Here is a 27,190-nt window from a genome sequence, read left to right on the forward strand (position 1 = left end):
GACTTGCTGCAGGTTTATGGTGCCGGGGGCGGGCATTGTTAACCAAAGGCACAATCCGGGATAGTATTCTTGAGATGAACGCTCATATTTGTTAGGCGCAGTTTTACGCCAGATGCTCTTCCTGACACAACCCTCTGCATTTATCCGGGATTGGGTCTGGCCTAAAAATTAAAGTAATTGTAATCCCTTTTACATTAATTTAAACTTGACTTATATCGGTTGTTTTTATCTAGTCATTTGCTCAATCATGGTAAAGTCGTAAAAAAGTTGGTTTAAGATGTCTTTTTGTTCCCTGTTTCAGAAGGATGCTGTCAGCACTGGTTTTATTGAGCCTTATTGTGATTTCCAACTCCAGTGCCTTGAGTATCTGTTGCTTTGCAACAGATTTCTATGGACTCTGGCTAAAGACATACTATCCCAAAGATCTGACCTGTGTCATAATTTTGGTAGGTAGAGTTTTGTGCTAAAAAATCTCAAACGTTTACTTTGAAAATTTACCTTCAACCAATTACCACCCATGGTGCATGGATAAAAAAATGTGTGTGTGTGTGTTGTGTAGTTTGTATAAATGTATAATACAATCCCAATTCCAATGAAGTTAGGACGTTGTTAAAAGTTTGCAAATCGTGTTCACGCAATTTATATTCTCCAAACAAGATATTTAATGTTCAAACTGATAAACTCTGTTTTTAGTAAATTATTGTTAAATTAGAATTTTATGGCTGTAACACATTCCAAAAAAGCTGCTACAGGTGGCAACAAATACTGACAAACTTGAGAAATGCTCATCAAACGTTTTTGGAACATTCCACAGATGAAGAGGCTAATTGGGAACAGGTGGGTGCCATTGTTGGGTATAAGATGAGCTTCCTTGAATTGCTCAAACATTCATAAACAAAGATGGGGCGAAGTTAACCTCTCTGTGAACAAGTGCGTGAGAAAAGTCAAACAGTTTAAGGACAATGTCCCTCAACGTACAATTGCAGAAATGTTGCTGGGTTCTCTGGGCCCAAGCTCATCAAAGTGGAAAAAGTATTCTGAAGTCCAACGAGAAAATCTGACATAAATGGACGCAGTATGAATACACAATTGTTACACTGTCAGTATACATGCCAGTGTCTGTTTTTGTGAGTATGTAAGGTCCCATATGATGGCGCTCACAAGGTAGTGAGGAACATCTGCATTTCACACCTGTAAGCACAAGAAGCTTGCATTGCCCTACGCACTGCCTGTGTCAGGAGGTCATGACTGACGATGCTATACGCTGTCGCGGGTCGGGCTGCAAGGAGGACCCAGATGGAGAAAAGACAGGAAGGTACGGTTGTAAATTAGGTTTTATTGACCAGGAGGCAAATCAAGGAACCCCAATGATAGGTTCGGGACTTGTAGCGTTCCAGTGAGAATTAGGCCGGCAGAGTGGGAGGCCAAGTTGTCAGTGAGCTGCATGCGGTGAGAAAGTGGTTTCAGAGATCCAGGGCAGACTGGAGACAAAAGAGACAAAAAGAATGAGGCTGCAAAAGTTTCAAGAAAGAAGCAAAGTTAGGTTGGCTAGGCTATAAACTTGTCATGGTTGATAGTTTGGTGAAGAGTTGGAGTTCCGCAGTGTCTTAAAATCAGTCTGGTTGATTTGGCTGACAAAGCAAGTTGCTGTCTTTGATCATATCCAAAAGTTTTACGTTTTCACCAATCGTCATCATCTTCCTCTTCCTCGTCACTGAGCCATTTTTGTGCAATCCACTTTCCACAATGCAAATGCCACTCCAATTTCGAATAATCCTCTCTTTTCGCAGCGTCATCACATGTTTCGCTTCTTTATTCAACGTTATTGAAGTGGTTTTACGGATGTTTACCACATAATTCTTTTTGTAGTTTATCGCTGTAACAGTACAGCATTTATACTTTGCATCCTTAAACAATAACAATAAAATAATGTTTTTATTGCAGTACAGAAAGTCATAAACAAAGCAAAGTATTCTCATGTAGAACACCAAATGCCCCCAACGCACTGTTGTGTCGTCACTTCGGGCTCACCGATATTATTTCACTTTCATTTCCCCAATGTGACGTTTACGTTTCGTGTTGGGGTGGCGCCCACTCAGTCAAGAGGGCCTTTTTCTCCCAAGAAGAATGCAGGTTGTGTCTCTCACACCTTCTACAGGCCGTTCTGGCCACATCTCCACAAATGACACCACAGTCATCGGCCTCATCAGAGACGGTGACGAGTCTGCGTATTGACAAGAAGTGGTGAGACGAGAGCTTAGGTGTGACCAACACAACCTGGCGTTGAACACTCTAGGATTAGGTGGACAGAATGAAAAATGGAAAGACAGTTTGTCCTGATGACCGACCAGTGGAAGTATGGAAGCAATTTGGAGAGGTGGCTGTGGAGTTTTTGACCAACTTATTCAAGAGAATACTACCAGGAGAGAAGATGCCAGAAGAATGGAGGAGAAGTGTGCTTGTCCCCATTTTTAAGAACAAAGGTGATGTTCAGGGCTGTGGAAACTATAGCGGAATAAAGATGAGTCACACAATGAAGTTATGGGAAAAAGTAGTGGAGGCTAGACTCAGGACAGAAGTAAGTATCAGCGAGCAACAGTATGGTTTCATTCCTAGAAAGAGTACCACAGATGCATTATTTGACTTGAGGATGCTTGTGGAAAAGTACAGAGAAGGTTAGAAGGAGCTGCATTGTGTCTTTGTATTCCTAGAGAAAGCCTATGACAGAGTACCAAGAGAGTAACTGTGGTACTGCATGCATAAGTCTGGTGTGGCGGAAAAATATGTTAGAGTAGTACAGAGCATGTATGAGGGCAGCAGAACAGCGGTGAGGTGTGCCATTGGTGTGTCAGAAGAATTTAAGTTGAAGGTGGGACTGCATCAGGGATCCGTGCTGAGCCCCTTCGAGTTTGCGGTAGTAATTGATGGGCTGACAGATGAGGTTAGACAGGAATCCCCTTGGACTATGAGGTTCGCAGATGATTTTGTGATCTACTGTGAAAGCAGGGAGCAGGCGGAGGAACAATTAGAAAGATGGAGTCATGCAGTGGTAAGGAAAGGTATGAAGATTAGCCGAAGTAAAACAGAATATATCTGCATGAATGTGAGGGGCGGAGGAGGAAGTGTGAAGCTTTAGGGAGAAGAGATAGCGAGGGTGGACGACTTCAAATACTTGGGGTCAACAATACAGAGCAATGGAGAGTGTGGTAAGGAAGTGAAGAAATGGGTCCAAACGGGGTGGAACAGTTGGCAGGAGGTGTCTGGTCTCTGCTTGGACGAAGGGCAAAGTTTATAAAACAGTGGTGAGGCCGGTCATGATGTACGGATTAGAGACGGTGGCATTGAAGAAACAACAGGAAGCAGAACTGGAGGTAGCATAAATGAAGATGCTGAGGTTCTCGCTTGGAGTGAACAGGTTGGATAGGATTAGAAATGAGCTCAGGATATGAAGACAGTGGGTGCTAGAGAGGAAGATGCACGAGACAGGCTTAGATGGAAAAAGATGTTGATCACGTTGTCCTGGTCCCTGCAATTGTCAGAACAGAATCCCTCAACGAACTAAAATAAATGCTCAACGATGGCATAAAATTTTATTAATACTGTTGATCACACTTATTACAGTCTTATTTTGATTGTTTCTAATATTATTTTTGCCTTTTTGTGTGGAAATTATCAAGGTCCATAATGGTTTGGCTCTCTACACCACATGGACATCGATTGCTTCGTTGATCAACTTCACTTTAGTTCTTCAATTGTGGGGTGTGGTCAGGAGCACAGCAGCAACAGTGTCCCTTTGCCTCCTCTTTGCAAAGCTCGTGGCATGGTAAGCTTTAAAAAAAAATATTTAGGGAACATTTTCACAACAGTATGTTCCCGGCAGCAATAGCAGCCCTGTTTGCCAGAAACCTAGTGCGCTGTCAGATTTTGGCCTTTTTTGTTTCTTGTTCTCGTGGTCTATTACGTTTTCTGTGGTGCTTTTAAATTAACGTTTGATAAATCAGTTTTCTTTCAACAACTAATTTACTCATCCAACTCTTGTATCAAAACATGCAAAAGAGGCTATTTTTCATTTACACACTGCATAGTACACTTGTAAAAGTGACTCTCACTCTCATGCATATTCAACATTAAGCGTTATGATCACATATGGCACAGCGTGCATTGTTTGTAGATTAAAAACATTGCTTGCCTTATATATTTATTTATTTATTTATTTATTTATTATGATGAAGCTGTATTTTGCTATGGTGTGGAGCTGAATCGCATGATACTGAACATTGTCACATTTTTGTAGTTACCTCATTTATTACATGAACACCAATAAGAGCTCTCTGTCCAGGTTTATGCTTGAAAACTGGGTACTGGATCGCTGGGTGCGCAACATTATGACGGTGTACCCTGTTGTGATCGTGGCGCTGTTTGGAAATGTTTGGAAACATTTTGACCCAGTGGACCCCACCCCGAATGCCATCTTTATGGGTGAGTTGAACATGATTTCAACTTGACAAAATTTCAATTCAGTATGTGATGGTGAGAAAGCAAGACTGACGTCTTGTGAGAAGGACAAAGTAAATATCGCTTTTTTTTGTTTGATGCAACTCTGAAACCTGAACCACCCAGAAAAGGGTAAATACTATGTCATATATGAGTATAAAATGTAGTTGGTCCTGATGACGTAACTGGAAATATGGAAGCATTTTAGCACTCCCCTGACCCTTGTGAGGATAAGCGGCTCATAAAATGGATGGATGTACAGTGAAGAAAATGGATATTTGAACACCCTGCTATATTGCAAGTTCTCCCACTTAGAAATCTTGAAGGGGTCTGAAATTTTCATCGAAGGTGCATGTCCACTGTGAGAGAGATAATCCAAAAAGAAAAATCGAAAAATCACAATGTATGATTTTTTTTTTTTTTTTTTTAACAATTTATTTGTCCCCTCCTCGAGCAGTCACCTTATCATGGTGGAGGGGTTTGTGTGTCCCAATGATCCTATGAGCTAAATTGTCTTGGGCTTCATGTCACTGGTAGCGTCACCCATGGCAAACAGCTCCAAGGTGAGGGACCAGACAAAGTACGACTTCAAAACCCCGACGATGACTACAAAAATTGGATCTTGGTTTCCCTTGCCCGGGTGCGGGTCAGCAGGGGCCCCCCCTGGAGCCAGGCCTGGAGGTGGGGCTCGAAGGCGAGCGCCTGGTGGCTGGCCCTGTACCCATGGGGCTCGGCCGGGCACAGCCCCAAAGGGTAGCATGGGTCCCCCTACCTATGGGCTCACAACCTGTGACAGGGGCCATAGGGGTCAGGATATTGTGAGGCGGTGGGGAGAATACTTCGAAGACCTCCTCAATTCCACCAACATGCCTTCCCACGAGGAAGCTGAGTCTGGGTGCTCTGAGGCGGGCTCTTCTATCTCTGGGGTCGAGGTCATCGAGGTGGTTAAAAAGCTCCTTGGTGGCAGGGCCCCGGGGGTGGATGATATTCGCTCGGAGTTCCTAAAAGGCTTTGGATGTTGTGTGGCTGTCCTGGTTGACACGCCTCTGCAACATCACGTGGACATTGGGGACAGTGCCTCTGGATTGGCAGACTGAGGTGGTGGTCCCCCTTTTCAAGAAGGGTGACTGGAGGGTGTGTTACAACTATAGAGGGATCACACCCTTCAGCCTCCCTGGTAAGGTCTACTCAGGGTGACTGGAGAGGAGGATCCGTCGGGAAGTTGAGTCTCGGATTCAGGAGGAGCAATGTGGTTTTCGTCCTGGCCATGGAACAGTGGACCAGCTCTACACCCTCGGCAGGATCCTCGAGGGTGCATGGGAGTTCGCCCAACCAGTCTACATGTGGTTTGTAGACTTGGAGAAGGCATTCGATCGTGTCGCTCGGGGAGTCCGTGGGGGGTTCTTTGGAAGTATCGGGTACCGAATCCCCTGATATGAGCTGTTCGATCCCTGTACGACTGCTGTCAGAGTTTGGTCCGCATTGCTGGCAATAAGTCGTACTCGTTTCCGGTGAGAGTTGGACTCCGCCAAGGATGCCCTTTTTTCACCAATTTTGTTCATAACTTTTATGGCCAGAATTTCTAGGCACAGCCAAGGTGTAGCGGGTGTCCGGTTTGGTGCCCTCCGCATCGCATCCCTGCTGTTTGCAGATGATGTGGTTCTGTTGGGTTCATCAAGCTGTGATCTCCAGCTCTCACTGAAGCAATTCGCAGCTGAGTGTGAAGTGGCTGGGATGAGAATCAGCTCCTCCAAATCCGAGACTATGGTCCTTAGTCGGAAAAGGGTGGGGTGCCCTCTCCAGGTCGGGGATGAGATCCTTCCCCAAGTGGAGGAGTGCAAGTATCTTGGGGTCTTGTTCACGAGTGAGGGAAGAATGCAGCGGGAGATAAACAGACGGATCGGTGCAGCATCTGCAGTGATGCAGACTTTGTATCGTTCCGTTGTGGTGAAGAGGGAGCTAAGTTGAAAGGCGAAGCTCTCAATTTACCAGTCGATTTACGTTCCTACCCTCACCTATGGACATGAGCTGAGGGTCGTGACCGAAAGAACAAGATCCCGGATACAAGCGGCCGAAATGAATTTCCTCCGGGCTCTCCCTTAGAGATGGGGTGAGAAGCTCGGTCATCCGGGAGGGGCTCAGTGCTGAGACACTACTCCTCCGTATTGAGAAGAGCCAGATGAGGTGGCTGGGGCATCTGATTCGGATGCCTCCTAGACGCCTCCCTCGTGTGGTGTTCCGGGCATATCCCACCGGAAAGAGACCCCGAGGACGACCCAGAACACGCTGGAGAGACTATGTCTCTCAGCTGGCTTGGGAACGCCTCTGGATCCCTCCGGAAGAGCTGCAGGAAGTGGGTGGGGAAAGGGAAGTCTGGGTATCCCTCCTGAAGCTACTTCCCCCACGACCCGACCCAGAAATGCAGTAAATAATGGATGGATGGATTTATTTGTGTGATACAGCTGCAAATAAGCATTTGAACACCTGAGAAAACCAATGTTAATATTTCCTGGCTGTGTGCGTCGGGTCATTGTCATGTTGAAACACCCAGCCACGACCCATCTTCAATGCTCTGACTGAGGGAAAGACGTTGTTCCCCAAAATCTCACAATACATGGACGTGGTGATACTCTCCTTAATACAGTGCAGTCGCCTTGTCCCATTTGCAGAAAAACACCCCCAAAGCATGATGCTACCACCTCAATTCTTCACAGTAGGAATGCTGTTGTTGGGATGGAATTCACCATTCGTCTTCCTCCAAACACAGTTAGTGGAATTATGACCAAAACGTTCCATTTTGGTCTCACCTGACCACAAAACTTTCTCCTATGACTTCTCTGTATCATCCAAATGGTCATTGGCAAACTTAAGACGGGTCTTGACATGTGCTGTCTTAAGCAGGGGAACCTTCCGTGCCATGCATGATTTCAAACCATGTCCTCTTAGTATATTACCAACAGTCACCTTGGAAACGGCTGTCCCAGCTCTTTTCAGGTGATTGACTAAGTCCTGTCTTGTAGTCCTTGGCTGATTCCTCAACTTTCCAAGGATCATTGAGACCCCACAAGGTGATATCTTGCATCTCCGATTAGGATTGACCGTGATGTTTACCTTTTTTCTAATGATTGCTCCCACAGTGGACCTTTTTTTCACCAAGCTGCTTGGCAATTTCTCCGTAGCCCTTTCCAGCCGTGTGGAGCTGTACAATTTTGTCTCTGGTGTCTTTAGACAGCTCTTTGGTCTTGACCATGTTACAAGTTTGAGTCTTACTGATTGTAAGGGGTGGACAGGTTTTTTTTATGCAGCTAACGACCTCACACAGGTGCATCTGATTCAGGATAACACATGGAGTGGAGGTGGACTTTTAAAGGCGGATTAACTGGTCTTTGAGGGTCAGAATTCAAGATGATAGGTGTTAAAATACTTATTTGAGGGTTAGAATTCTAGCTGATAGACAGGTGTTAAAAAAGTTATTTGCAGCTGTATCAAACAAATCGTTAAAAATCATACATTGTGGTTTCTGGATTTTTCTTTTTATATTATCTTTCTCACAGGGGACATGCACCTACAATGAAAATTTCAGACCCCTCCATAATTTCCAAGTGAGAGAACTTGGAATATAGCAGTGTGTTCAAATGCTTATTTTCGTCACTGTAGGAGTGGTGGCTGAGTTTTTGACTCGCTCGATCAATAGAATTCTAGTGGGGGAGTGGAGGAAAAAAGCTAATAGACAGGTGTTTAAATACTTATTTGCAGTTGTATAACACAAATAAATAAAAACAAATCATACATTGTGATTTCTGGGTTTTTCTTTGTAGATCCTCTCTCTCACGGTGGACATGCACCTACGATGAAAATTTCAGACCCCTCCATGATTTCCAAGTGGTAGAATTTGCAATATTGCAGGATATTTTCGTCACTGTAGGAGGGGTGGCTGATTTTTTTAGTTTATATATATATATATATATATATGTGTGTGTATATATATATATATAATATATATATATATATATCCATCCATCCATTTTCTTTGCTGCTTATCCTCACGAGGGTCGTGGAGAGTGCAGGAGCCTATCCTAGCTGTCAAAAGGCAGGAGGCGGGGTACACCCTGAACTGGTCGAACCAATCGCAGGGCACATGTGAAGACAGGCAGTCCCACTCACAATCACACCGAGGGGCAATTTAGAGTGTCCAATTAATGTTGCATGTTTTTGGGATGTGGGAGGAAACCAGAGTGCCCGGAGAAAACCCACGCAGGCACGGGGAGAACATGTAAACTCCACACAGGCGGGGTCAGGATTGAACCAGGACCTCAGAACATGATACATTTCCCAATTTGTTTCCAGTTCCCATCAATTTGATTCATGTGAAATTTCCTGGTGATACGTCATTAGAAAACAATGTTTTTTGATTTTCAAAAGAAGTTAATTGATACACATGGTCTAGGACACCTGCAAACAACAACCTTTTGAAGAAGCTTGTGCTGCTTGTTTTACCATAAGAAGCCAAGTATTATCGTGTTCGGAAATGCCTCTTGCAATTTGAAACATTTTTTTCTTCATCTAATTTCGTGTTTAAATAAGCAATCGTTCCCTTTAACCTCAAAACTGTTTCAAGGGCAGGTTATTGTAATTTGGAAGCTGCACAAATATCCACAGGAATTTAAGGCTTTTTGGAAGACACATAAGCCCGAGTTACATTCGCAGGGACACATATTGTAATACTTGCAACTCTCATGGCCTGATTATTGTCTCAAGAAAGTGGTTTTACATTTCCGGTTCTACTATGTTATTTTAATGAACACCAATTCAGTTTTTTGTATGGAGTTATCCGATTTGTTTTCTGGGACCTTTGGTGGTTCCCACAGGTACCACTCAAACAGAAAAATTCTTCAAAGCACCTTTTGATTATATTAAACTTTTTTATAAATCCTGTATTCGAATCTGAAATTCCTGAGAAGGCATGTGATGTCAGAACTAGAGAACTAGATAAACATGGCTGCCGTTCGACTCCAATGTGAGAATGACAATGAATCTTACGATAATTCGAGCGATCAACATGATTCTGAAGGGTCCTATGAAGACTGTGAAGAATATCAGCTTTATAAAGGTCTTAAAGGTTATTAGTTTGAGCCGGTTAGAAAAAAACACACGTTCAAATGCAGACGAAATAGCTGGCGATGAAGGTGCCGAGCCAGCAGTCAGACCCAGGGAGTAGGAAATGCCTCGTATTGGAAACAGACTGGTAAGCATTTGTGAATTTTTTTTTTTTTTAGCCATAAACTGATAAATAGAAATGGCTTTGCTATCCTATATGAAGTTTTCTGTCTTGTTTTAAAATTATGCAAACGGTGTGTATTTAGTCTAAGTTGGTATATTTTAACAAATAAGGAGTTTAATGAAAAGTTGTCACGTTAATTTGAGACTAATAGCTGGTTATAACTTGCTTCACTATAAATATAATTTCATGTGGTAAACTGATGCCAGCTTGCATGGTAGAGCAGCTGGAAAGCGTTGGCCTTGCAATTCTGAGGTCCCCGGGTTGGATCCTGGCCCTCCCTTGTGGAGTTTGCATTTCCTCCCCGTGTCCGCGTGCGTTTCCTCCCACATCCCAAAAACATGCAACATTAATTGGGTACTCTAAATTGCCCCTGGGTGTGATTGTGAGTGTGGCTGATTGTTTCTATGTGCCCTGCATTTAGTTGGTTGTAAGCCAGTCTCTGGGCACATAGAGACAGACAACAGTCGCGCTCACATTTTGGGATGTGGGAGGAAACCGGAATGCTCAAAGAATACCCACCCAGGCACGCAGAGGACATGCAAACTCCACACAGGGAGGGCTAGCTGTCATTAAATTGTTAAATAATAATAAAAGGTTTGTATATATCCTGTTTTTCTAGTTGAGAATGGTCACACCATTTGCTGGAATAAAACATTTTTCGCCAAGAACCACATATGCATGTTTCATTCAACCATATCAACAGTGTTCAAAGTTTTCAGGTAATGAAGATGATTAACATACCTCCGCACCTTGTCTTTTAAAAGCTCTTCGCAGTTTTGGTACTTTCTGTGGGGGGGCTTCTGAGCTTGTCGGACCATGTCCAGGTTCAGCGGCTGATCCAAGTTTGCATTTGGTCCCTTTAGTAACACCGGTCTGTTCAGGTGTCAGAACTGGCTTTATGGTAGGCACTGACCCAGGTTTTAATATTTAAAACCCATCTCAGACATTAGTTCACCACGAAAAGAGACCAGAGTTAAATGCTCACTGCATATGACAGACTACCGACTGGGTTTGGAAAAACTAGCTCTCGTTTGCACAAACCTGAAAGTCTTCTGAGGCTGGGGTCTTTGGAGAAATAATGTAAACTGTCACCAGAATGATTGAAATTGCAACAAAACTGAACCACACACGTCTTCCCCATTGTTAAGGATTTATTTTAGTTTACAATCACTGAGAAATTCTCGAAACAAATGTTTTTTTGGCGTCGACAAGCAATGCTACGAGCGATAAAGCCATGACACAGACATGAGTCCTAGTTGTGATGTCAGAGGTAAACCACATGAAAGGGGGCGTTTGTCAGATACGGGAAACTAGGTCAAATTTCGCGGACTTTAATTCATAAATACTTGTATTTTTTTGTAAAAAGATCAAACAAGAACTGTGTTTTATGGTACAGTTGAACATATATTTTCATCTCGATAAAATAATTTGAGGTCGTTAGCTGCATAAAAACAACTGTCCACCCCATACAATCAGTAAGACTCAAACTTGTAACATGGCCAAGACCAAAGAGCTGTCCAAAGACACCAGGGACAAAATTGTACAGCTCCACACGGCTGAAAAGGGCTATGGAGAAATTGCCAAGCAGCTTGGTGGGAAAAAAAGGTCTACTGTTGGAGCAATAATTAGAAAATGGAAGAATCTAAACATGATGGTCAATCTCAATCAGAGATGCAAGATATCACCTCGTTGGGTCTCAGTGATCTTTAGAAAGGTGAGGAATCAGCCAAGGACTACACGACAGGACTTGGTCAATGACCTGAAAAGAGCTGGGACCACCGTTTCCAAGGTGACTGTTGGTAATATACTAAGAGGTCATGGTTTGAAATCATGCGTGGCACGGAAGGTTCCCCTGCTTAAACCAGCATATGTCAAGGCCCGTCTTAAATTTGCCAATGACCATTTCGATGATATAGAGGAGTCTCGGGAGAAGGTTTTGTGGTCAGATGAGACCAAAATGGAACTTTTTGGTCATAATTCTACTAACCATGTTTGGAGGAAGACGTATGATGAGTTCCATCCAAAGAAGACCATCCCTACTGTGAAGTATTGGGTTTTTTTTCTCTGCACATGGGACAGGATGACTGCACTGTATTAAGGAGAGGATGACCGCAGCCATGTATTGTGAGATTTTGGTGATCAACGTCTTTCCCTCGGTCAGAGCATTGAAGATGGGTCGTGGCTGGGTGTTTCAACAACACAATGACCCGACGCACACAGCCAGGAAAACCAAGGACTGGCTCCATCAGAAGGTTATCAAGGTTCTGGCGTGGCTTAGCCAGTCTCCAGACCTAAACCCAATAGAAACTCTTTGAGGGAACTGAAACTCCATGTTTCTCAGCGACAGCCCAGAAACCTGTCTGATCTAGAGAAGATCTGTGTGGAGGAGTGGACCAAAATCCCACGTGTAGTGTGCGCAAACCTGATGAACAACTACAGGAAACGCTTGACCTCTGTAATTGCAAACAGAGGCTAATGTACCAAATATTAACATTGATAACATCAGATGTTCAAATACTTATTTACAGCTGTATCACACAAATAAATTGTTAAAAATCATCCATTGTGATTTTTGGATTTTTCTTTTTAGATTCTCTCTCACATTGGTTATGCATCTACGATGAAAATTTCAGACCCCTCCATGATTTCTAAGAGGGAAAACTGCAATATAGAAATTGCACTTGCACTTAGAAATTATGGAGGGGTGTGAAATTTTCATTGTAAACAACAGACTGAATGAAGTCGAACAGAATCGCAACCACAGAGGAATGAGTGCAAGGACTCGAGGAAACTATGTGGGAGCTTGAGTTGCAAGACAAACTAAATGACCAAGAGGGAAGAGCCAGACAGGAAAATATAAGAATTCATGGCGTAGCAGAGGGGTCGGAGAACAATTCTGGATCGACGATTATGTTCGTGGAGAATCTTTTCAAAGAACACTTGCATTTGCCACACCTCGAAGAGCTGAGGATCGAACGGTCTCACCGCACGCTGGGACCAAACCCTCACCAGACGCCCCACCGAGATCTATTGTCGTGAAATTCTCAAGCAGCAAAACTTAGGAGGAAATCTTGAAACAAGTGTGGCAAAAGGGAGGACTTTTACATCAAGGTAAAAAAACGTGTTCATGGACCATGCTTATGCACCAGAGATACTCAGGAAGTGCCGGGAGTATGTGGAGGTGAAGAGGGTGCTTAAGGAGAACAATACACGGTTCCAAACTTCTTTCTCAGCGAGAATGAGGGTGTTCTACGTGGGAGAAACATGCACGTACAACTCAGCAGAGGAGGCTACGAAAGACATGGTGAAGAAAGGTATGTCCGTGGCGATATATCAACCTCCAGTAAACTGTGCTGACAGAGTCAGCAACTTGATGTGGAGCAGACCTCGAATCCTGAGAGAAGGGACACCGCAAGCAGAGATGCCATGGGAAGGCTTTAAAAAGAAATTGGACATCTTCAGACGGACTGACTGGTAAATTTTATTTTATTGGGACGAAGAATTGTTTATGGTAAAGAGGCAAGGTGATGGCAATCGGGGGAAAAATATAAAATGGAAAATGTAATTGAAAAAAAAAAATCAACATCACTATAAGATTTGGGTTACTTCTTTGACATTATGAACAAAGTGTATAGGACTGGGGAAGATCTGAGTAAAGATAAATTATCGACTGTTCAGAATACTTAAAGGAGGGCTCTCTACAATCAGTGACGCGTAGAGTCTTCCCAACTGAGCTGATAAAACATCACGGCACCTAAAGGGTCATAATCATGACCTCAAAACAGGAAGTTCAAGCTGAGACACTGGCGAAATCTTTTCAATTTACAATCTTTGGGTTTTATTTATGTTTTGTCTCCTTTATTTATTTATTGGAGGGTTTCTCTTTTTACTTTCCTTCTTTTTTCATTTGCTCATGCGATTACTGTGTTTGAGGGGAGGGGTAATAACTCAAGAAGGGATATTTGAATCATGATGGATAAGAATAAGGAAAAAGAATAGCATCCTATAATGTAAAGGGTGTCCCTAACTCAATAAAAAGGAGCAAAATGAAAAAAGAAAACATATCAGAAATTATAGATAAAGAAGGAATATATAATGTGGTTGTGGGGAGGTTGAAAGGGACAGAAATTACTTTTATAAATATTTTTGCTGCCCCAGGTGCAACATGGGAATTTTACAGACAAATCTTTGATTTGATGATTAGCAAAGCCCAAGGAATTGTGATTTGTGGTGGGGATTTTAATTTGAGATTGAATCCAAAATGGGATGTATCAAGATTAAGTCAGACACAAAACAATATCCAAAAAAGTGGAAAAGATTACAACAGAGATGGGCATTTGCAATGTATAGAGGGAGTTAAACCCCACGTCCAGAGATTATACCTTTTATTCTCCACCACATAAAACATACTCAAGAATTTATTATTTCTTTATGTATCATAAAGATATTGGTAAAGTCCTGTAAAATTGGGTTATTGGATCTTTCAGACCACAGCCCAGTTTATGTGGATTTAAATTTTTAAAAAAAAGTAAAAACCCGTTTTCTTGGAATCTTAATTTAAATATACTTAAAGGAAAAATGAAAGAAGAACTCTAAGAAGACATCAAATTATACCTGTCTCCCCTCTCATGATTTGGGATGCAGGTAAAGCTGTCTTGAGAGGGAAGATCATTGCTAATCTGGCACTTCACAAGAAGTTAAAACAACAATAATTGGGGGAAAAAAAGAAGTGAAAGAATTTTTTTTAAAAAAGATACTAAAATGGAAATTAGTCAGAGAATCAGGGAAATTTAAAAAAAACAGATAATGGAAATCTGTGTTATAGAGATTCAGAAAAATCTTTTTTTTTTAAACAGAGGCATTACAAAGTAGGTAGTAAAGCAGCCAAAATTTTGGCATAGAGGTTGAGAAAAGTAGAAAGGGAAATATACAAAATTAAAGACCCAATTACTAAAGAAATGAAATACAGGATATTACTAATACCTTTGAAAAATATTACCAAAAAGTCTATTTACAAATGGACTGCAAAGGTGACAACTCACCTGAATCTCTGCTTCCACCACTCTGTCTCCCAACAATCACAGAAGACCAGAATAAAATATTAGTGGCTGATATATCCATAGATTAACTTCAAAAGGCAATCTCTAGATTAAAACCCAACAAGAACCCAGGTTCTCATGGGTTTACAGGAGAGTGGTATAAGACCTTTAAAGATTTGTTATCCCCACTGTTGCTTACAACATTTAACTGGATCTTCAGGAAAGGAGAGATTCCTCCATTTTGCAGAGATACAATTATTACAGTAATACCAAAAGAAGGGAAAGATATGATGGAATGCTGTAATTATCAGCCAATCAGCTTGTTGAACATGGACAATAAACTTTTGACTTCAGTTTTAGCAAAACTCCTTGAAATAATACTCCCAGATAATATACAGTTGGATCAAACAAAAACAAACACGAGACAATGTCAGGGGGACATTACATGTAATTAACCACATAAACAAGAATAGACTAAATGCTGTCCTATTTGGGCTTGACGTGGAGAAAGCGTTTGATTCCATCAATTGGCATTTTTTATATAAGATACGTAAGCGATTACAATTCCATAATGATTTTACTAAGACCATATCAGCCTGATATCACAAACCAATTGCTAAAATACGACTCAACGGAGGACAATCCAGTAGTTTTGAACTGGAGAGGGGTTGTCGTCAGGGTTGCCCACTCTCACCTCTCTTTTTATCGAGCCACTGAGTTATTGGATCAAACAGAATGAGATTAATGGCATCAAGGTGACGGATGAAGAACATAAAATTGCTCTGGTTGCAGATAATATTCCGATATATTTGGGACACCCATCCAAATCCCTCCCAGAATTACTTACGTATCAGGTTATAAATTGAATACACACAATTACACCTTAAATTCCTCTGTCACACCAAAGGGACACCTCACCATTGTTCTGCTGCCATCATACATGTCCTGTACTATTTTAACATACTTCTCTGCCACACCAGACTTACGCATGCAGTACCACAGTTCCTCTCTTGGTACTCTGTCATAGGCTTTCTCTAGATCCACAAAGACACAATGTAGCTCCTTCTGACCTTCTCTGTACTTTTCCACAAGCATCCTCAAGGCAAATAATGCATGTGTGGTACTCTTTCTAGGCATGAAACCATACTGTTGCTCGCAGATACTTACTTCTGTCCTGAGTCTAGCCTCCACTACTCTTTCCCATAACGTCATTGTGTGGCTCATGAACTTTATTCCTCTATAATTCCCACAGCTCTGAACATCGCCTTTTCCTCCATTCTTCAGGCATCTTTTCCCCCGTTAGTATTCTCCAAATTGCTTCCATACCGCGAATGGTATGTCATCAGGACCAACTGCCTTTCCAATTTTCATCCTTTGTAGTGCCTTTCTAACTTTACCCTTACTAATCATTGCCACTTTCTGGTCCTTCACACTTGCCTTTTCAAATCTTCCTTCTGTCATTTTCTTCATTCATCAACTTCTCAAAGTACTCTTTCCATCTGTTGAGCACACTACTGTCAACACATTTCCATCTCTATCCTGAATCACCCTTACCTGCTGCACATCCTTCCCATCTCTATCCCTCTGTCTGGCCAACAAAGCCGCACAACATTCTTCCATTCTCAGCTTCCACCACATGGTTCTCTGCTCTACCTTTGTATTCTTAATCTTCCTACCCACCACCAGAGTCATCCTACACACCACCATCCTATGCTGTTGAGCAACACTCTTCCCTACCACTACTTTACAGTCAGTAATCTCCTTCAAATTACATCGTCTGCACAAAATATAATCCACCTGCGTGATTCTATCTCTGCTCTTGTAGGTCATTCTATGTTCCACTCTCTTCTGGAAATAAGTGTTCACCACTGCCAATTCCATCCCTTTTGCAAAGTCCACCACCATCTGTCCCTCATAGTTCCTTTCCTGGATGCCGTACTTATGTCTTCTGGTAGGAAAAGGAAGGAGACTTGGTGGTGGAACCCCAAAATACAAGAAGTCATCCAAGGGAAGAGATTAGTGAAGAAGTGGGACACGGAGAGGACTAAGGAGAGGCATAAGAAATACATTGAGATTGTAGAGGTGGCGAAGGCTAAACAAGAGGCATATGACAACATGTTGGACAAGAAAGAAGGACAAAAGGACCTCTACAGGTTGGCCAGACAGAGGGATAGAGATGGGAAGGATGTGCAGCAAGTAAGGGTCATTGAGGATAGTGATGGAAATATGTTGACTGGTGCCAGTAGTGTACTAAGTAGATGGAAAGAGTACTTTGAGAAGTTAATGAATGAAGAAAATGGGAGAGAAGGTAGAGTAGAAGAGGCAAGCGTGAATGACTGGGAAGTGGCATTGATTAGTAAGGGAGAAGTTAGCAATGCACTGTACAGAATGAAAGGTGGAAAGACATTTGGTCCTGATGACATACAAGTGGGGGTATGGAAGCAATTTGGTGAGTTGGCTGTGGACTTTTTGACCAACTTATTCAATAGAATACTAGCGGGAGAGAAGATGCCTGAAGAATGGAGGAAAAAATGTGCTAGTCCCCATTTTTAAGAACTGCAATGTTTAGAACTGTGGAACCTACAGAGGAATAAAGATGATGAGCCACACAATGAAGTTATGGGAAAAAGTAGTGGAGGCTGGTCTCAGGACAGAAGTAAGTATCTGCGAGCAACAATATGGTTTCATGCCTAGAAAGAGTACCACAGTTGCACTATTTGCTTTGAGGATGCTCGTGGAAAAGTTCAGAGAAGGTCAAAAGGAGCGACATTGTATTTTTGTAAATCTAGAGAAAGCCGATGACAGAGTACCAAGAGAGAAACTGTGGTACTACATGCGCGAGTCTGGTGTGGCAGAGAAATATGTTAGAATAGTACAGGACATGTATGAGGGCAGTAGAACAGTGGTGAGATGTGCCGTTGATGTGTCAGAAGAATTTAAGGTGGAGGTGGGACTGCATCAGGGTTTCGCGCTGAGCCCCTTCTGGTTTGCGGTAATAATGGCTAGGCTGATAGATGATATTAGACTGTATTCCCCTTGGACCATGATGTTCGCAGATGATATTGTGATCTGTAGCGAAAGCAGGGAAAAGGAGAAGAATGAAGATTAGCCGAAGTAAAACAGAATATATGTGCATGAATGAGAGGGGCGGAGGAGGAAGGGTGAGCTCCAGGGAGAAGAGATTGCGAAGGTGGACGACTTCAAATACTTGGTCAACAATACAGAGCAATGGAGAGTGTGGTCAGGAAGTGAAGAAACGGGTCCAAGCGGGGTCGAACAGTTGGCGGAAGGTGTCTCTTGTTCTATCTCTGTGACAGAAGAGTATCCGCCAGGATTAAGGGCAATGTTTATAAAACAGTGGTAAGGCCAGCCATGATGTACGGATTAGAGACGGTGGCTCTGAAGAAACAACAGGAAACAGAACTTGAGGTAGCAGAAATGAAGATGCTGAGGTTCTCGCTTGGTTTGAACAGGTTGGTTAGGATTAGAAATGAACTCATTCGAGGGACAGCCAAAGTTGGATGTTTTGGAGACAAGGTTAGGGAGAGCAGACTTCGATGGTTTGGACATGTTCAGAGGCGAGAGAGTGAGTATGTTGGTAGAAGGGTGCTGAGGATGGAGCTGCCAGGCAAAAGAGCGAGAGGAAGACCAAAGAAAAGGTTGGTGGATGCTTTGAGGGAGGACATGAGGACAGTGGGTGTTAAAGAGGAGGATACACGAGATAGGCTTAGATGGAAAAAGATGTGACACGCTGTGGCGACCCCAAACGGGACAGGCGAAAGAAAAAGAAGATCTTTCCTTTTTGTTAGCGTGTTGTGCAGTGCATTTTTTAACTCTTGATTATTGCATCTTGTCCTGCTGTCAGAACAGGTATCACCCAAGGGTTCCGATACCAATAAAATTTGAAACTTAAATTTTTTTTTACTTAAGGCGGATATGTAAATCATTGTACATAGTTTTTGGAACATTTGTTGTAAAGTGCTTTGAGGTGATATCATTTTTCTTCTTTTTTTTTGACATCTATGATTATCATTATTTCTTTCCCTTTAAGGTTAATTTCTTCTCTCACTTACGGCTATGAACTTGGTTGAGGATGACCTACTAGATCAGATAATTGAAGATGAGAGAAACTTTCATATTCTGTCATTTATAAAGGTACTATTATCCCACTGTTAAGTGATTTTTTTTCTCCCCGTTTTTCTCTTTTCTTTTCTCCCTTCTTTCTTTCTTTCTTTCTTTCTTTCTTTCTCAGTTTTCATATAAAAGTGTGGAAAAAATAAATTATGAAAAAAAATCATACATTGTGATTTCTGGATTGTTCTTTTTAGATTATCTATCTCACAGTGGATATGCACCTATGATAAACATTTCAGACCTCTCCATGATTTCTAAGTGGGAGAACTAAATAGCAGGGTGTTCAAATACTCATTTTCTTCACTGTAACTGCTGGAATAATATTCACAGAATAAAGGATAAGAAGTCATCTTTTTCGTGAGGAGAATGTGAGAGACTGGCCAGGAACAATCTCCAACCGTATTCTGAACCAGCCTCTTGCGTACTTTTCTTTCGAATGCACGCAAGGTCAAAAGAGAGAGTGGAGCAAGCAAGTCAACAAAGGCATATTCTTTGATTTCGATCTGTGTGTGTTGGTGAACTGTCCTTGGCCAGTTTTTGGGAGAGCAGGAGCGGGTCCTTCTCTGATGGTTGAGGTGCATCTGGTGAGTGCAGGCCACACATCCCATTCATGTAAAGAATATTTGAAGCAAGGATAATACTTTGGCTTTGTAGCAAATCCATAAAAAATATATCAACAACAATTCTAACATATCCTGTGTGTGTATATATATATATATATATATATATATATATATATATATATACTTTTTTTTTTTTTCAAGCAGTGATCCTCAGATCTAGTAGCGTTTTATTTCCAGTGCCTTCTGAAAGTATTTGGCCCCCTTGAACTTTTCAGCCTTTCGCCACATTTCAGGCTTCAAACGTAAAGATATATATTTTTTTCAAGAATCAACAAGTGGGACACAATTGTGAAGTGCAATGAAATTTATTGGATATTTTATACTTTTTTAACAGATAAAAAAACTGAAAAGTAGGGCATGCAATATTATTCAGCCCCTTTGCTTTCAGTGAAGCAAACTCACTCCAGAAGTTCAGTGAGGATCTCTGAATGATCCAATGTTGACTGATGATAATAAATAGAAACCACCTGTGTGTAATCAAGTCTCCAAATAAATGTACTTGCTCTGTGATAGTCTCTGGGTTCTGTTTAAAGTGCAGAGAGCATCATAAAGACCAAGGAACACACCTTGTAGGTCGGAGACATTGTTGTGGAGAAGTGTAAAGCTGGATTTGGATACAAAAAGATTTCTGAAGCTTTAAACATCTCAAAGAGCACTGTGCAAACAATCATATTGAAATAGGAGTATCAGACCACTGCAAATCTACCCGACCATCCCTCTAAACTTTCACGTCGAACAAGGAGAAGACAAATCAGAGATGGAGCCAAGAGGCCCATGATCACTCTGGATGAACTGCAGAGATCTACAGCTGAGGTGGGAGTGTCTGTCCATAGGATAACAATAACTCGTAAACTGCACAAATCTGGCCTTTATGGAAGAGTGGCAAGAACAAAGCCATTTCTCAAAGATAACCATAAAAAGTCTCGTTTAAAGTTTGCCACAAGCCACCTGGGAGACACACCAAACATTTAGAAGAAGGTGCACGGGTCAGATGAAACAAAAATCAAACTTTTTGGCCACATTGCAAAACGATATGTGTGGCATAAAAGTAACACAACTCATCACTGAGGTGAAAGCCTCAGGGTTTGGGCCTGCTTTTCTTCAGCAGTTACAGGGAAGATGGTTAAAATTGATTTGAAGATGAATGGCGGACCATTCTGGAAGAAATCCTGTTGGAGTCTGGAAAAGACCTGAGACAGAACGGAGATTTATCTTCCAACAGGACAATGATCCAAAACATAAAGCCAAATCTACAAAGGAATGGTTCACAATTTTTTTTTTTTCCAGGTTTTAGAATGGGCAAGCAGTCTAGACCTGAATCCAATTGAGAATCTGTGGGCAGAGCTGAAGACTGCTGTTCACAAACGCAAGGAAGAATTTGCAAGGAAGAATGGGCAAGAATTTCTGTCTCTTGATGTGCAAAACGGATAGAGATGAGATAGGTATGCCCCAAGGCACTTGCAGCTGTAATTGTAGCAAAAGGTGGCGCTACAAAGTATGAATGTTAGGGGGACTTACCAGAGCGAAATTAAATAACCAACAACGAGCTAAGGCTCGTGACAACCTAACGATCGCGACGATCTGACGCAAGCAACACGCTAACACTAGCGAGGCCTACATTGGACCACAAAGAAGAAGACTACAATGAGGACCGTGAGGATTTAGAGGACCCTGGATAAGTGGACACAACCCTCAACTTTAACTTGCTCCACTCTTAATGGGAGAAAAAAACTGCAGGGACATTATGGTTTAAATCTCTTTTGTCTCTCTTTTTCTTCTATCTTCAAATGGGTTCGGACCCTTAGTTTAACTTAGCCGAGATAGTATGTGAATTGTGTACCCTGTGTGTTGACTGTCTATTTGACTGTTTTTTTTTTTTTTACTATCTGCAGCCCTATGGGGAGCACAAGTGTTCATAAATCGAATCCCATACTGCATCGGTCGTGGCCCGGATTAACAACGCCCGCCCCCGGCACCATTAACCTGCAGGGTGTTGGTGGGAATTCAGCTACTGTGGGTCGAAGACAAAGAAGAGGAGGAAAGCAACTTAGTTGTCAGAAGAAGAGGAGGAAGGCACAGTAGGGACTTTGAATGTTGGGACCATGACAGGAAAATCTAAGAAGTTGGTTGACATGATGATTTGGAGAAAGGTTGACATATTGTGCGCCCAAGAGTCCAGGTGGAAAGGTAGTAAGGTTAGAAATTTGGAAGCTGGATTTAAATTATTTTACCATGTAGTAGATTGCAAGAGAAATGGAGTAGGGGTCGTTTTAAAGCAAGAGCTGGGTAAGAACATCTTGGAGCTGAAAAGAGTATCAGATAGAGTGATGAGGCTGAAACTTGAAATTGAGGGTGTTATGTATAATCTGATTAATGCAGCCCTATGGGGGCACAAACCAGTGCAATCTGTAGGCCGGTCCCAAGCCCGGATAAATGCAGAGAGTTGCGTCAGGAAGGGCATCCGGCGTAAAAACTGTGCCAAACAAATATGAGCGTTCATCTAAAGAATCCCATACCGGATCGGTCGTGGCCCAGGTTAACAACGCCCGCCCCCGGCACTGCTAACCTGCAGGGCGTCGGTGGAAATTCAGCTACTGTGGGTCGAAGACAAAGAAGAGGAGGAAACCGGATCCAGCGTCAGAAGAAAAAGAGGAATGCACAGAGCCTACAACTGAGTGTAGGGACTTTGAATGTTGGGACTATGACAGGAAAAGCACAGGAGTTGGTTGACATGATGATTAGGAGAAAGGTTGATATTCTGTGCATCCAAGAGAGCAGGTGGAAAGGTAGTAAGGCTAGAAGTTTGGGAGCAGGGTTTAAATTATTCTACCACGGAGTAGATGGGAAGAGAAATGGAGTAGGGGTTATTTTAAAGGAAGAGCTGGCTAAGAATGTCTTGGAGGTGAAAAGAGTATCAGATCGAGTGAGAGACTAAAATTTGAAATTGAGTGTTATGTATAATGTGGTTAGCGGCTATGCACCACAGGTAGGATGTGACCTAGAGTTGAAAGAGAAATTCTGGAAGGAACTAGATGAAGTAGTTCTGAGCATCCCAGACAGCGAGAGAGTTGTGATTGGTGCAGATTGTAATGGACATATTGGTAAAGGAAACAGGGGCGATGAAGAAGTGATGGGTAAGTACGGCATCCATGAAAGGAACTTTGAAGGGCAGATGGTGGTGGACTTTGCAAAAAGGATGGAGATGGCTGTAGTGAACACTTATTTCCAGAAGAGGGAGGAACATATAGTGACCTACAAGAGCGGAGGTAGAACCACGCAGGTAGATTATATTTTGTGCAGACGATGTAATCTGAAGGAGGTTACTGACTGTAAAGTAGTGGTAGGGGAGAGTGTAGCTCGACAGCATAGGATGGTAGTATGTAGGATGATTCTGGTGGTGGGTAGGAAGATTAAGAAGACAAAGGTAGAGCAGAGAACCATGTGGTGGAAGCTGAGAAAGGAAGAATGTTGTGCGGCCTTCCGGAAAGAGGTGAGACAGGCTCTCGATGGACAACCGAAGCTCCCGGAAGACTGGACGACGATAGCCAAGGTGATCAGAGAGACAGGCAGGAGAGTACTTGGTGTGTCATCTGGTAGGAAAGGGGAGAAGGAGACTTGGTGGTGGAACCCCAAAATACAGGGAGTCATACAAGGAAAGAGATTAGCGAAGAAGAAGTGGGATACTGAGAGGACTGAGGAGAGGCGAAAGGAGTACATCGAGATGCGACGTAGGGCAAAGGTAGAGGTGGCAAAGGCTAAACAAGAGGCATATGAAGACATGTACACCAGGTTGGACACGAAAGAAGGAGAAAAGGATCTCTACAGGTTGGCCAGACAGAGGGATAGAGATGGGAAGGATGTGCAGCAGGTAAGGGTGATTAAGGATAGAGATGGAAATGTGTTGACTGGTGCCGGTAGTGTACTAAATAGATGGAAAGAATACTTTGAGAAGTTGATGAATGAAGAAAATGAGAGAGAAGGAAGAGTTGAAGAGGCAAGAGTGAAGGACCAGGAAGTGAAATGATTACTAAGGGGGAAGTCAGAAAGGCACTACAAAGGATGAAAAATGGAAAGGCAGTTGGTCCTGATGACATACCAGTAGAGGTATGGAAGCAATTTGGAGAGATGGCTGTGGAGTTTTTGACCAACTTATTCAACAGAATACTAGCGGGCGGAAAAGATGCCTGAAGAATGGAGGAAAAGTGTTCTAGTTCCCATTTTTAAGAACAAAGGGGATGTTCAGAGCTGTGGAACTATAGAGGAATAAAGTTGATGAGCCACACAATGAAGTTATGGGAAAGAGTAGTGGAGGCTAGACTCAGGACAGAAGTAAGTATCTGCGAGCAACAGTATGGTTTCATGCCTAGAAAGAGTACCACAGATGCATTATTTGCCTTGAGGATGCTCGTGGAAAAGTACAGAGAAGGTCAGAAGGAGCTACATTGTGTCTTTGTGGATCTAGAGAAAGCCTATGACAGAGTACCAAGAGAGGAACTGTGGTACTGCATGGGTAAGTCTGGTGTGGCAGAGAAGTATGTTAAAATATAGTACAGGACATGTATGATGGTAGCAGAACAATGGTGAGGTGTGCCTTAGGTGTGACAGAGGAATTTAAGGTGGAGGTGGGACTGCATCAGGGATCAGCTCTGAGCCCCTTCCTGTTTGCAGTGGTAATGGATAGGCTGACAGATGAGGTTAGACTGAAATCCCCTTGGACCATGATGTTCGCATATGATAATGTCATATGCAGTGAAAGCAGGGAGCATGCAGAGGAACAATTGGAAAGATGGAGACATGCACTGGAAAGGAGAGGAATGAAGATTAGCCGAAGTAAAACAGAATATATGTGGCGTAAATGAGAAAAGTAGAGGGGGGAAGAGTGAGGCTACAGGGAGAAGAGATAGCGAGGGTGGACGACTTCAAATACTTGGGGTCAACAATACAGAGCAATGGAGAGTGTGGTCAGGAAGTGAAGAAACGGGTCCAAGCAGGTTGGAACAGCTGGCGAAAGGTGTCTGGTGTGTTATGTGACAGAAGAGTGTCTGCTAGGATGAAGGGCAAAGTTTACTAAACAGTGGTGAGGCCGGCCATGATGTATGGATAGAGACGGTGGCACTGAAGAAACAACAGGAAGCTGACTGGAGGTGGCAGAAATGAAGATGTTGAGGTTCTCGCTCGGAGTGACCAGGTTGGATAGGATTAGAAATGAGCTCATTCGAGGGACGGCCAAAGCTGGATGTTTTCGAGACAAGATTCGAGAGAGCAGACTTCGATGGTTTGGACATGTTCAGAGGCGAGAGAGTGAGTATATTGGTAGAAGGATGCTGAGGATGGCGCTCCCAGGCAAAAGAGCGAGAGGAAGACCAAAGAGAAGGTTTATGGATGTGGTGAGGGAAGACATGAGGGCAGTTGGGGTTAGAGAGGAAGATGCAGGAGATAGGCTAAGATGGCAAAAGATGACACGCTGTGGCGACCCCTAACGGGACAAGCCGAAAGGAAAAGAAGAAGAAGATGTATAATCTGATTAGTGGCTATGCCCCACAGGTAGGATGTGACCTAGAGTTGAAAGAGAAATTCTGGAAGGAACAAGATGAAGTGATTCTGAGCATCCCAGACAGCGAGAGATTTGTAATTGGTGCAGATTGTAATGGACATGTTGGTGAATGAAACGGGGGCGATGAAGAAGTGATGGTTAAGTACGGCACCCAGGAAAAGAACTTTGAGGGACAGATGGTGGTGGACTTTGCAAAAAGGATGGAAATGACAGTAATGAACACTTTTTTCCAGAAGAGTCAGGAACATATAGTGACCGACAAGAGCGGAGGGAGAAGCATGCAGGTGGATTATATTCTGTGCAGGATCTGAAGGAGGTTACTGACGGTAAAATAGTGGTAAGCGAGAGTGGAGTTCAACAACACAGGATGGTGGTGTGTTTGTTGACTCTGGTGGCGGGAAGGAAAATTAAGGTAGTGCAAAGAACCAGGTGGTGGAAGTTGAGAAAGGAAGAATGCCGTGCGGCCTTCCGGAAAAAGGTGGGACGGGCTCTCAATAGGCAGGAGGAGCTCCCGGAAGACTGGACTAATACAGCCAAGGTGATCAGAGAGACAGGCAGGAGAGTACTTGGTTTGTCGTCTGGTAGGAAAGGAGAGAAGGAGACCTGATGGTGGAACCCCAAAATACAGGAAGTCATACAAGGAAAGAGATTAGCAAAGAAGAAGTGGGACAGTGAGAGGACTGAGGAGAGGCGAAAAGAATACATTGAAATGCAATGTAGGGCAAAAGTAGAGGTGGCAAAGGCTAAACAAGAGGCATATGAAGACATGTACACCAGGTTGGACACGAAAGAAGGAGAAAAGGATCTCTACAGGTTGGCCAGACAGAGAGATAGCGATGGGAAGGATGTGCAGCAGGTAAGGGTGATTAAGGATAGAGATGGAAATGTGTTGAGTGGTGCCAGTAGTGTGCTGAATAGATAGAAAGAATACTTTGAGAAGTTGATGAATGAAGAAAATGAGAAGGAAGAGTAGAAGAGGCAAGTGTGAAGGACCAGGAAGTGACAATTATTAGAAAGGGTGTTGGAAAGGCACTACAAAGGATGAAAAATGGAAAGACAGTTGGTCCTGATGACATACCTGTAGAAGTATGGAAGCAATTTGGAGAGGTGGCTGTGAAGTTTTTGACCAACTTTTTCAACAGAATACTTGCTTGCAAGAAGAAGAAGAATAGAGGAAAAGCGTGCTTGTTCCCATTTTTAAGAACAAAAGGGGATTTGCAGTGCTGTGGCAACTATAGAGGAATAAAGTTGATGAGCCACACAAGGAAGTTCTGGGAAAGAGTAGTGGAGGGTAGGCTCAGGTCAGAATTCAGTATCTGCGAGCAGCAATTTGGTTTCATGCCGAGAAAGAATACCACAGATGCATTATTTGCCTTGAGGATGCTAATTGAAAAGTACAGAGTAGGTCAGAAGGAGTGTCTTTGTGGATCTCGAGAAACCCCATGACAGAGTACCAAGAAAGGAACTGTCGTACTGCATGCGGAAGTCTGGTGTGGCGCAGAAATATGTTAGAATAGTACAGGATATGTATGAGGGCAGCAGAACAGTGGTGGGGTGTGCCGTAGGTGTGACAGAAGAATTTAAGGTGAAGGTGGGACTGCATCAGGGATCAGCGATGAGCCCCTTCCTGTTTGCTATGGTAATGGATAGGCTGACAGATGAGGTTAGACTGGAATCCCCTTGGACAATGATGTTTGCAAATGATGTTTTGATATGCAGTGAAAGCAGGGAGCAAGGTTCAAGAGACCAGACTTCAATGGTTTTGACTTGTCCAGAGGCGATGATTATATTGGTCGAAGGGTGCTGAGGATGGAGCTGCCAGGCAAAAGAGCGAGAGGAAGACCAAAGAAAAAGCTGATGGATGTTGTGAGGGAGGACATGAGGATCGTGGGTGTTAGAGAGGAAGATGCACGAGATAGGCTTAGATGGAAAAAAATGACACGCTGTGGCGACCTAACGGGACAAGCCGAAAGGAAAAGAAGAATCAGATATAATTTTTCCGTTTGTGGACGGAGTTCTGGCTTTTTAAATTCCATAGATTTAAAAAAAAAATCTATTTTTCTGC

At 42.8% G+C, this 27,190-nt stretch overlaps 1 protein-coding gene across 3 annotated transcripts in view; it reads left to right on the forward strand.

Moving 5' to 3' along the window:
- si:dkey-29d8.3 (uncharacterized protein LOC556220 homolog) overlaps window positions 1–27,190 on the forward strand; it is a 46,897-nt gene that overhangs the window by 18,698 nt on the left and 1,009 nt on the right. For all 3 annotated transcript variants that reach the window (XM_061839680.1, XM_061839679.1, XM_061839681.1), the window contains 3 exons: window positions 302–446; window positions 3,678–3,823; window positions 4,340–4,479. In XM_061839680.1, the coding sequence (XP_061695664.1) occupies window positions 302–446; window positions 3,678–3,823; window positions 4,340–4,479 (431 nt within the window). The remainder of the gene's footprint in view (window positions 1–301; window positions 447–3,677; window positions 3,824–4,339; window positions 4,480–27,190) is intronic.

Source organism: Syngnathoides biaculeatus, chromosome 13, assembly GCF_019802595.1.
Source record: "Syngnathoides biaculeatus isolate LvHL_M chromosome 13, ASM1980259v1, whole genome shotgun sequence".
In the NCBI taxonomy this organism is placed as follows: domain Eukaryota; kingdom Metazoa; phylum Chordata; class Actinopteri; order Syngnathiformes; family Syngnathidae; genus Syngnathoides; species Syngnathoides biaculeatus.